Consider the following 11,621-nt stretch of genomic DNA (forward strand, 5'->3'; position numbering starts at 1 on the left):
ATGGAGTAATGCTTTTCGACATTTTTGTAAGTTTAAATGCTCACCATACAAATAAATAAAGGAAAGCCTAAGCGATCAAAAGTGAACTCAAACTATTTTAATTACAAAGTGATTCTTCATAGTGATATTGATTCGTAATGAATTCGTATGTGTGATTGTGATAAAACAGAGATAATCGATATATGCTAAACTTCAGACATCATTTAATAATACCGAGCGAGTATTAAAGTTACAAATTATACATTTCAGTTAAAATACCTCACAATAAAATAGCAGCCTATATTCAACACTTCATTTAGCTATAACAATTATATACTTATTTTACTATCGCAGCTGCAATATAAAGATATCCGTACATATGCATATTTTTTAATTATATTAAAGAAACTTTATACGACTGGTATTGTAGGCTATGTATATATAAACAACGGTTCTGTAAATATGTTGTAAATTAATATTCTACAATCTAGACATTTTTTTTAAATGATAATAATAATAATAAGTTGGCTCAGAAAGTGTGGAAACTGTGGAAAAGTGTTTCATATTGAGTTTTCCAAACTGTTTTAAATTCCTGCACTCAGCGCTGGCAACGATATTACATTCAAACTGTTTTTAAACCCGAGAAAATATTTAGTTATTTCAAATCAATTCAAGTGTCTGAAATCAAAAGAAGCTTAATGCCAAAAAAACAATGATAATATTTTCAAATAGTCATCCTCTAAAAAGTAGGCTATCTCTGTGTGTAGGCTATGAACGTGGACATTTAAAGCTGGTTTTGAATAAAAGAATAAAAACATTTTAATAACAGCTCATTCGTTATAGTGTCTCATTCGCTTTAACAAAATAACTGCCTTCTGTGTTAGCAAAGTTTATCATGATTGACATTTGGTCTATACTGCCTAATCCTAATTTGTTAGTTTGCTTGATCTACTAGGGTACAAAAATACAAGGTATAAAAATTCTACATGTCATGCCAGGTCAGGACGGGGTTAAAAAAAACAGTTACCAGTTCATATACAATACGTTTCGCTCTTGCTAACATATGGTCAAAAATAGATAAAGATAGCGGTGAAAGTGATCGGGTTCGAGTCTAGTTTATGATCGTCGTCTGCCCCCTAGCGGTGGGTTTATGCCATGTACAACAGCGAGCACACGGAGTAACCCGCGCTCGGATCCCACAGCCTGTGTGTGGAAACCCAATAATGTTACACGATACTTTACAATGTTACAACAACTCGGGATTTGTGTCAAACATGTTTATCTAATAAAACGCGGACTGGTGCTTTTGTAGCTTTGCATTTGAGGTAAATATCTAAAAGACTGGAGCTAAAACGTTTTCGTTTCGTCGTCTTCCTGACAACATTTCAGGTCTATAAAATACAAAGCACACTTTGTTTACAAAAATGCAACTTACCACGTAACTTCAAGACATGTTTAGAGTAAATTAGATAATTATAAAGATAATTCTAAGAATAGCAGCCTAGCAGTAGGCTACAAATTGTGTGCATACAAAAAGAGCGAAACTGACTGGGTTTCTCGATACATTTGTATCTAAATAGTTGTAGCCTATTACATTTAGGTGTCGTCTTACCTTTGCCACCGACATTTAAGACAAAATCAGGCCTACGTGAAACTGAATTTATCCTTGCAAATGCACTCGAAACGGCAAAGAGCGTAGCGTAAAATCGTCTCCTACTGCTTTTAAGCGAAAGCCCAAACGAGTAGACCAGAATCGCGTTTTGCTTCAAATGTAAGAAAAGCTTAAGTTTCAAATTCAAGCAGATTTTATATGCAGACGGGTTTCTCTGCACACAGGCGACTATGCGTGCTCTATTTGCTGGCAGTGGGTAGTACGCGCACGCGGCGCTTGTAAACAGTCGGACACGAGATTTTTCCCAATCAAAATTCACTTCCACTCTTTGAAAATCTTCCAAAAATAGTGCGTGAGGGGGGAAATCCTGCCCAGAATCACAGACAGACAGCGTTACGGGACATTCCACGAGATGTGAGCGCAAATAAGCGAGCGAAAGCCAGCGTGCATATACCCACCACAGTCCGGTATATGTGAGCGCTTGCTCTTAAGTGGTCAAAGCGGCTGGGGCACGAGAGCCAAGACATATGCGCCTAAACACAGAGTCGGCATGAACTTCTCCAAGTATAGCGATGGAAAGCAAACTTTTCTGGCATTTCGGCGGACGAAGGTGCGCGTAAAGGCATTTCAGAGATGGGAGCGCTCTCTTCTCTAAAGTCCACTTGATCTGCGCTGTCCAGTGTCCAGTGTGTCTTCACTGAGAATTACGCTCCTCTCCAGCAACTCAACACTACAGAACGGAGCCAAAAACAGGTAAACGGAACGGGAACAACATATATTTGTCTTTACTTACGCGAAAAATCCCGTTTGCTTAAGTGCTGGGGTTTGCCTTGCTTGCGGCGAGACATGGTGGTTGGTGGTGGCTTTCAGCTCGGTTCACATCGGGAGAGCCGGGTTAGAAGGGAGACTCCAGAGAAAATATCTTCATCAATGCCTTTGACATCCAAAATAAATTAGAAATAATACAAAGATGGCGCAGGGAAGATGGATTGTGGGATAGCCGTCATGGCTTTTTTGAAAAGAGAGAGAGAGAGATGAAAAAATGGCAAAAGCCCCCCTGAGCTGCAAGTTCAAGTGCGGACGTGACGTCCCTGCGAACTTGAACGTCAGGAGATGGATGGACATAGACATACAGAACATGGGCAGGGCAAAGCCGTGGAGTGGGAGGAGGGAGTGGAAATAACAAAACCAATGGACACTCATTAGGGGCTGGACATGAAAAATAGACCCGAAGAAGCCAATGGACAGAAAGATCAGGGGGCCGGACAAGAGGCGAGAGAGAGAGAGCGAGAGACACGCACACACTGAAAAGAGAGAGAGGGGGGAGATATGCTTAATGAAAGCAATGTGCGCTGCGGTGCGTGTGCGCGTGTGTGTGTGTGTGTGTGTGTGTGTGTGTGTGTGTGTGTGCGTGCGTGCGCGCGCGCTGGGGGTGGACGCAGGAAAACAGAGCACGAAAAGCCAATGGACAGGAGATTCAAGGGGGCCGGACATGCTATATATACAAAAACAGGGGAGAGGGACCTTGCATATAAGGTTTCGTAGTGGACACTGATGGTGCTTCAAACACAGTCACTCAACTCCTGGTCAAACAGTCAGAGGTAGCGCGCAAGCTGCTTCTCGGCGAGACACGATCGGGTTGCATGAACAGGACAGACAGGTTCCGAGTCGGGGCATGTGGGTTCAACCGCCGCGTGCGCTACCACATTCCTCCAGAACAGAAGCCCAGAGAAACTTAAGGGACATCGCGTTGAGCGGGATAGGATACTAGCTCGCGCGCTTTGCGGGCGATGTAGGTGGGACTTAAATACTACAAGTGTAATTGTAAAAATATAACAACACACACTGACGAATAGATTGTGGGAGCAGCCCACTAGAAAGAAAGGGGACGGGGTAATAACTTTCAGATGTGTTCAGATTATAGAGAATGGCGACTGGGGGGGGAGGAGGGGGGTGTCAGTAAACCGCCGCGTGGATTTAGAAATATAAAGATGCTGTAAACAGCGCCGATGCATTTGAAATTAAAGAGACATGAAGCGTATAACCGAGCGCGATGACAAGCTTGTTCAATGCATGAGGTGGGAGGAAGAGAGAGACACCCCTGCGAACTAGTAGAAGTACGACTAGACTATAGCGACTGCTCCAGAGACTCAAAGCAGAGGCTGCGTGAACAAGTGACAGTCTGCGGGGAAAAGGCACAATTCAATAGGGAACCGATCGGAACTGAAATCGAATGCTGGAGATAATACGTGACCCGTGAGCGAGCGAGCGAGCGAGTGAGTGAAACTGCTTTGCAGGCTTATACGCTGACATCTTTGTTTCTGGACCAAGACTGATCGCTGTGTTGATGCGTGTGTGGTTTTTTTTTTTTTTTTTTTTTTTTTTTTTTTTTCTCGGCGCGAGCTGTCCGATCTTAACGCGAAAGTTGTGTCAGGTTTGCGTTGGGTAAAAAGGTCAACTCTGCGCGAAGGCTATCTGGGAATGCCAATGGATTCGCTCGACTGTATCACACTGACTGTGCCGATGCTTTTCAGGTCATTGTTCTCAACAAGTGAAAAAGCACCGTATCGATCTGAATTTTGTATATAAAACCTTTGATTTAGTTTCATTGCAGCGCATTATTCTCCAGCATGCACAAAGAGAGCTAGCTACATTTACAGCAATTTTGTGAGTGCAGCGCGTATAAAAAAAAAATGCAATTATTAATAATAATAATGTGTTTTAAGCAAAAAACGATACATTCAAAGAAACATGTAGGGTTCTTGCATTTGCTATTATTTGCATATTATAAAAGCTTAGAGATAATTGCATTTGTTTAAAACACCAGATTGGTTTCTGGATAAAAAAAGTATCATAAGAAGGTTCTCATGCGGAATCAAACCGTAACACACTTTTTGTCTCTAACTAGGACCTTTATTTTTAAGTGTCTAATATTTCTGTGCAGCGTGATTGACAGAAATGCACCACGGATTCCTTTAGGACCTCTCGAGAGATCGTGCTCTGTATTTCATGCATCCCACAAAAGGAATGCACTGTTAAACCTCGCTCGGAAAAAAAGGAACTTTGTCGAGATAAACTTAAAATTTGTGGGTAGAAATTGCGTTTGAGGTTTGCTGTAGACTGAAAAGGAGTATTTCCCCGCGCGTGAATAGCAAATATTGGTGAGGTTAGAGCGCAATGTCTGGAAATAGCGTTTACTTTTGACTGATCGGTCGCTGTGTAGCTTTTGGTGCTGCTGGACCATTTTGAGGACGTTCATGCACTTAAGACTAACCATGGCACCTGCCCACTCAGGCCATTGGCTGATGGACCGCCTTTTTTTTTTTTTTTTTCTTCATACATTTTCACTTTTCTTGAGAGTCTGTCCCTGCTCCCAGGCGGACATTGATCAGCGCAAACGGAGCGTACACCTCCTTCAGGAATGAAAGCTATCAGCCTGCAACAAAACGCCGCGTACAAACAGAATCTCAATATGTAAATGACAATGCGACTGATCCCATCATAAATCAGCCAGACGTTAAATGCATAGCAATATCCATCTCTCCGATGCACGGTCAGGCGCGCTCGCTCGTACAGAAAAGGTGCTTTTGTGTTAGAGAGTGACAGAGGAAGCAATTGGAAAAGAGAGTGAGAGGAAAGTGCGATGACAGATTCATGCTTAAAATAACGTTTCAGCTCAATGCGCGAGGCCCTGTGGATGACACAAAAACCAGATTACCAAACCTAGGACTGTTGCTATAAGATTCTTCTTGTAAATAGTATAGGTTTTCAATATTTAGGTCTACAGTGGGGAAATGTTTATTGGTCCATAAGTCAGAGAAGGAAAAACCAAGACAGTTAAATTTCTTTTGGCCATTTGCTTGCCCTCCACGGGTAGTGGCTCAAGGAAATTGACTGACTGGCCCCTTGGGCACATTTTAATATATGGAAATGACCAAGGGTTTATGCGATAAATCAACGCCCAACGCCCTGTTCATGCTTCACTCCTCTCATTTTCCCACTTGCTCTGGCAATTCATCAGCAGATCTGTTTTCCTGCAACTGTTGTCCAGCGCTGATGTCATGTTGAAAGAGGGGCTTTATTGGCATCTATGTTTTAGAGATTAGCACTGCGTAATAACCGTCGCGTGCAGTTTGTGTGCGTATGAGGGAGAGAGTGCGCTTTAGTGTTTTCATTCATACCCAACTTTATATGTCAAGACTTTTCAGGACTCGTTATGTGTCTTTCTGGTTGTAATTTATTTATTATTACAAAAGTAGGTTTTCCGCGTGTATTCCGCTTGAAAACGAGACAGGACTGTTCCAATACGTTATCTTGCCAAATTTATTAAAACTTTTCAAATAAAGTTTCAGTGCTCAAAGAGCAGCTGTCACTCAGTATTGAGCATTTTATAAATGAAAAAAAAAAAAGTTTAAGGTAAACACTAGTAGTACTTGTAATTCGTGTTAATTAGTGCTAAACAAACTATTATGCAAAAAAATAATTTTTAGCAATTTGTGCATCCTTAATGTTTTGTGAATAAAAACTTGCTTATTTATTCATTTTTTATTGTTATTTTTGTTATATCAATTGCAAAGTTTTTTTTTTATTTATTATTGCACAATGTCTTTTCTAATTAAAGAAGTGGGCATTTATACTCTTATGGAAACTTTCTTAAACGACTACAGTGCAAATATGTTACAGAGAATTGAGCCACGTTTTAATGCTTCAATCCAAATACAGAGCCAATGGCAAAATGTAAATGAAAAAGTAAACAAAAAATACTTGTCATATTATTTATTTGCCTCTTTATCTGCCCGTTTTGTTTGCCAGATGTGGCTAGTATGCTAAGATCTCATACTATCTGGTTCACATAGATTTTTGTGGATGCCGTTGGACTGATGTACAGACAGATCAAGAGTGAAGGCCATGCACTGACCCACCACCTGATGGACAAAAAAACTCTTGTCTTGCCTTGTTGATAGTTCTAAATTAAATGGCATGTATTTCTCAAATATGGTTGTAATCATTATTATCCTCACGCGTCTTTGCAAATCGCTGAGTAATTAATGTAAAATGTCAAGATTTGTGAGCATAATAAACGAAATTATTTTGTCTCCGTCCATTCTCTTCGAAAGCATGTTTAATTCGCACAAAAGACCCTAAAAAGCACAGGAATCACCATAAAACACACCAGTGCAAACAACATTACTTCACTTTGTCCACTGTCGCAAAGACGAATATATATTTGACACAGGAAATCTGACTGACCAAGATTAATTATAGGCCTTGTCGTGTCGACTACATATCCCACTGCATATAAGTTTTACCTCAAAGGACGGAAATAGGCGAAATGGGAATGCTCTTAAAATCCCTGGTAAGTCAAGTCTTGCCTTCTTTAAGGAATTTTAAGCTTCAGTAGTTCAGGCACATTCGAAGACTGAAAATTAATATTAATGGCTAGATTTCACAATGTGGCATTATCACACCGAGCGATGGGTGGGCATGCCATCTGGGTTTTGGCAGGTATTAGATATAATCAAAGGGATTAGGTCTCTGTGGGCGAAATTATAAACGTGAGTACTGGTTATTCTGCGAAAAGGAACGGCGTGTGAGTGAGAGACAGAGAAAATCAGATTACCCCTGAATGTTGACTACATGGGGACACATGCTGTAAGATATAAAGACTACAATTATTGTATTAAAAAAAAAAGCTTTAATAGAACAAAGGACAAAGTAAAACACATCCTTGAATTATTATTGCGGAATCGTTATTTCAAGGTGACGCGCTTCACAAGTTCAGTCGGTGTTTATACTGTTGTTAATCTAAATAGGATGATGAATGGAACCACACTATAGGGACGCAAGTCGTTTATCTGTTAAGTCTTTCGTTTATTTTCATGTTCATTGCGCATTGAGGCTGTATAAGTTCATAATCACTTAAGAGATGTTGTTGCTTAACTTAAAAAAAAAAAAGTGAAACAATAAGGCAGTGGGGATATTCAGCACATCTTCACATAGGCCTATGCGTTAACCATAAGACAAATAAACAACACAGATCACATCCCCACAAGGATGGCTGTCATATTTGCTTTCATGCTAAACTTTAGTTATCAATGACATTGAAGATATTCAAGTTTTTACAATAGCCCGTGTTATTAAAACTGGTAGGCTTAAATAAGTTCAATTGCTTTGTCTGTAATGTGCAAAATGCAACAAAATAAGCGGGATAAACATGGCATTATTAATAATAAAAGTGAATTATATAAGTGGGATAAAAGGATAAACATTGGAGTCATTAAAGAGGCTTCTGATGGTCGACATGATTCGCGGAGTTTGAGAGATGCAATGTGTCGTGTTCCAGGCTCCCTCTGCTGTTCAGAAATAAGAGGACTTGTCAAAAAGAAATGAACGAAGTGAATGAACCAACTTGATTTTATGACATTACAGACCATTAAATTAAACACAACGGAGTAAAAAATATAAACACAACTTTTTACAGCGATATATGTCTGGGATTTAAAACTGAAATCTGGTTCTTCATTACACTGTGAAGCTTCTTACTCATATTTTAATTTTTTTTTTTTTTTTTTTACAGTTGAGTTAAAGAATGGTTTGTTATTTAATTGCACGGTTGACTAATTCTGTTTATGATTTTACGATTTGCTAAAGACTATAGGCTACAAAACGCACTTGCAGTGTGACGATTGTGGAGAAATGGACGTGTAGGTTTATACAATTATTGTTTTTGTTCTTGACAAAGAGGAGGATGATCATCTTTTGTTATAATAAGACAATATGAAAATTAAAAGGTCACAATTCTAACATTTTTCTATGAAAGATGAGTAAGATGTAGATTTCTTGAAGCTTTTTATAATTGCATTAGACATACATTCTGCAAATCGTCCAAAAACAAGGCAAACATTAAAGAATCGTTCCTATATTTTTGTCATTTAAATGCGTTTTGTATTAAGAATTCATTGCACTGCATTGCATTGTTTTTTCAACGACAGCCTTAAACTGCAGAATCTCGAACTGAACATGATCAGTCACTTTAGTTTTGATATACAAAGAACGAAATCTCAAATATCACGAATCAGAGATGCAAAGTTTGCAATTTATTACTTGGTCTTAATATATTTGCTTACCACTTGCATCCAGCAATAATTTGGCTAGTTGACTGACTTGATTTCACTATAATCAGACTGAGGAATTCTGGTCGTTATAATTGCTTCAGAACCATGGACAGCGACTACACGAAATCAACTCTTGCAAATGCTTCTCACAGCCACACAAACTCTGCCATTAAAAAAACGTCTCTGTAAACACGGGAGACATGCTCGGGAAACACGTTGGTTTCACGGCTCACGATACTCCTGAAGAATTCACTCAATGATCTTTATACCATATGACCAACTAAAAAAAACAAACAATATCTTTCTATCTGACAACTGATTCGGATTACTAAATGCTTTCCTGCAGACTGAGGCTATCTGTATGCATGCCTTGGTTAAGAGAACGAGGAACACGTTCAGCTGTTTACCTGTTGCAAAGAAAAGAAAAGAAAAGAAAATACAACAGACTCTGCAGTAGTCTATAGAAGTGTTATGTTGCCATGTTAAAACACAGAATTAAATACAGTGGTTTCTAATATAATATTGTCTTGCATTGTATTGCATTTATCTCATTTAAATACTTCACAAAGTGCTTTCGTTTCATTTATTCGGTTCCATTGTTCATTCGGACCTTTTACTTTCTGCTTCGAACATTTTCTTTGTAAATGCTGCATCTAAAATAAAGTGTACTTGAAATGTTTTTGAAAATAAAGATGATCATTGACATTTGAAATGGTGTTAAAAATGTTGTAATTAATAAAGAAAATGTCGTTGTGAGGGTCGTTTCTTGGTCTTAAATGAGCCAATAACATACATAGCTTGTAAAAAACGCATTAAAGCAAGAATTTATACAATCAACTGCAACATTGGAGGAAGACATTACACTAGAATGTTGACCAACGTGGTTTTGAGGGAAAAGTGTGATAAATCCCACTGAAATATAACGATTTGAGAATGTCAGTGTGAAAGCACAGCAGAAAGCTTGATTAACAGTGTATACACCTTTAAGATCCAGTATAAATATAGGCATCATTGATTTTTAACGATCGAGTAATTTTATTCTTCAAGTCACTGGAACACAGTCATTGTGAATTTGTAACATTATCATGTATAAAACTTTGTAATATTAGGCTATATAAAATAAATTATTTCCATTAATATTTCCTTAAACGATTCTTTAAAAGCTCTTCATCATCAAGTCGTGAATGGTGTACATTTTTCTTGCACATTGAAGTGAAATAGAATACAGCAAAAGTGTGATTCTATGTGAAAATAGCCTTTTGCATCCATACACACATGTGTGCAGGCTGATATTATGGTGACAACTCAAAAAAACAAAAAAAAATTACTACAACACCATATATCACAACACTATTGGGTATAGTAAAATAACTCTCACGCAACATTTCCTGTTCTGGTTTTCATTGGAGAGCTGCTGGACGTCATCACGCCACACCACTGGCATTGAGCCACTAGATGGTGCTGTGGATAAGCGATTACGCACGGCACACGCACTCTTTGGAACAATCTTGCCAAAGCCTGGCTTGTGTCTAATCGATTCAATCAAAAACATATGCCAAAGCTCGTACTAAACTAAAACTATTACGCTTCATGAAATGGAGCAGATACAGCCCATTATAACCCTGAATGAATGTCCAAATTGTTCGTAAATAAATGTATTCCCTATACCAGGGGTTTTCAAACCAAGTTAGGTTCAGGGAAAACAGATAATAAATAAATATTAGAAATAAGAATAAATATCTAAATAAATTATTAAGTAGATAAAGTAAATATATATAAAAACAATGCAAATGAGATTAAAATAAATAAAACAAATTCAATTAATTATAGACTAATATTGGCTATAATTCATATTTAAATATATATATATATCGAGTTAATGGTCACTGCTCAGAGTTTTTTAATTTAGGTAGGGGAACTCGTCAGGGAGATGCAATCGTATTTGCTCTTTACATAGTATTGAGCCACTAGCAGAGTTAATAAGGAGCAACCAGGGGATAACAGATAAAGGAGTGTCATAAAATATTGTTATATGCCGATAACATATTATTATTCATTTAAAAAACCCTGTTTCATCTATCCAGGCCCTTTTAGAGTGCCTTAGAGACTGTGGCTTAGTTTCTGGATATAAAGTAAATGCTGAGAAATCAGAAGCAATGATGATTTCAGGACATTGGCCCACTCAGTTAGATAATGAAGTATCTTTTCGATGGTCTAGGGATTTCAGATACTTGGGTGTTACATGGCATCACATTTATACTTGGCTAACTATACACACAGCTTTTTGAGACCATAAAAAAAGATTTGGCGAGATGGGAGATACTACCTCTCTCCATGTTTGGAAGGATTGAAACAGTAAAAATTAATATACTGCCGAGGCTTCTCTTCCTATTTCAATTTCTTCCTGTTTTGGTTCCAGTCTCAGCATTTAATAAACTAGAAAAATGGAAGTTTATTTGGCAAAATAAAAGACCAGGAATTAGACTTAAAATACTTGTGTCAAATAAGGACAGGGGGGGTTTGAATCTTCCTAATCTATTGGGCTGCTCAGCTTAGGGCTATGGTTGCTTGGCTTGGCATCGATAAGGAGGCAGAATGGGTTAATATTGAACAGAATTCGCTTCCTGAAGTCTCTTTGACAGTTCTGCCATTCATGGACTTACAAGTACAGAAAAGAGTGAAGAAAACAAATATATGGATACAGCATACCGTCAAAATTTGCAATACCTATTAAATTAAAATACGTGCAATACCTATTAAAGGTAACCCAGATTTCCTCCCTTCTATATGGGTTAGTGCCTTTAGTAGATGGGAAGAGAATGGTTTAAAGATAATTAATCAAATTTTTGATGGAGAAACCATAAGATCTTTTTCTCAATTATGTGATAAGTTTACACTGAGATCGAATGCTCTCT

General features: G+C 38.2%; 1 protein-coding gene across 3 annotated transcripts in view; it reads right to left on the bottom strand.

Moving 5' to 3' along the window:
- bcl11aa (BCL11 transcription factor A a) overlaps positions 1 to 2,926 on the bottom strand; it is a 53,270-nt gene extending 50,344 nt beyond the window's left edge. Inside the window, exon 1 of one of the 3 annotated variants that reach the window (XM_079855177.1) lies at positions 2,385 to 2,926. In XM_079855177.1, coding sequence (XP_079711303.1) covers positions 2,385 to 2,439 — 55 coding nt within the window. In that variant the 5' untranslated portion in view covers positions 2,440 to 2,926. Of the gene's footprint in view, positions 1 to 1,591; positions 2,352 to 2,384 lie in introns of those variants that run through there. The other 2 variants (XM_079855179.1, XM_079855178.1) reach the window with 2 other exon arrangements.
- Between the last annotated feature and the right edge of the window lie 8,695 nt (positions 2,927 to 11,621).

This window comes from Squalius cephalus (genome assembly GCF_949319135.1).
Source record: "Squalius cephalus genome assembly, chromosome: 21".
Lineage (NCBI taxonomy): Eukaryota > Metazoa > Chordata > Actinopteri > Cypriniformes > Leuciscidae > Squalius > Squalius cephalus.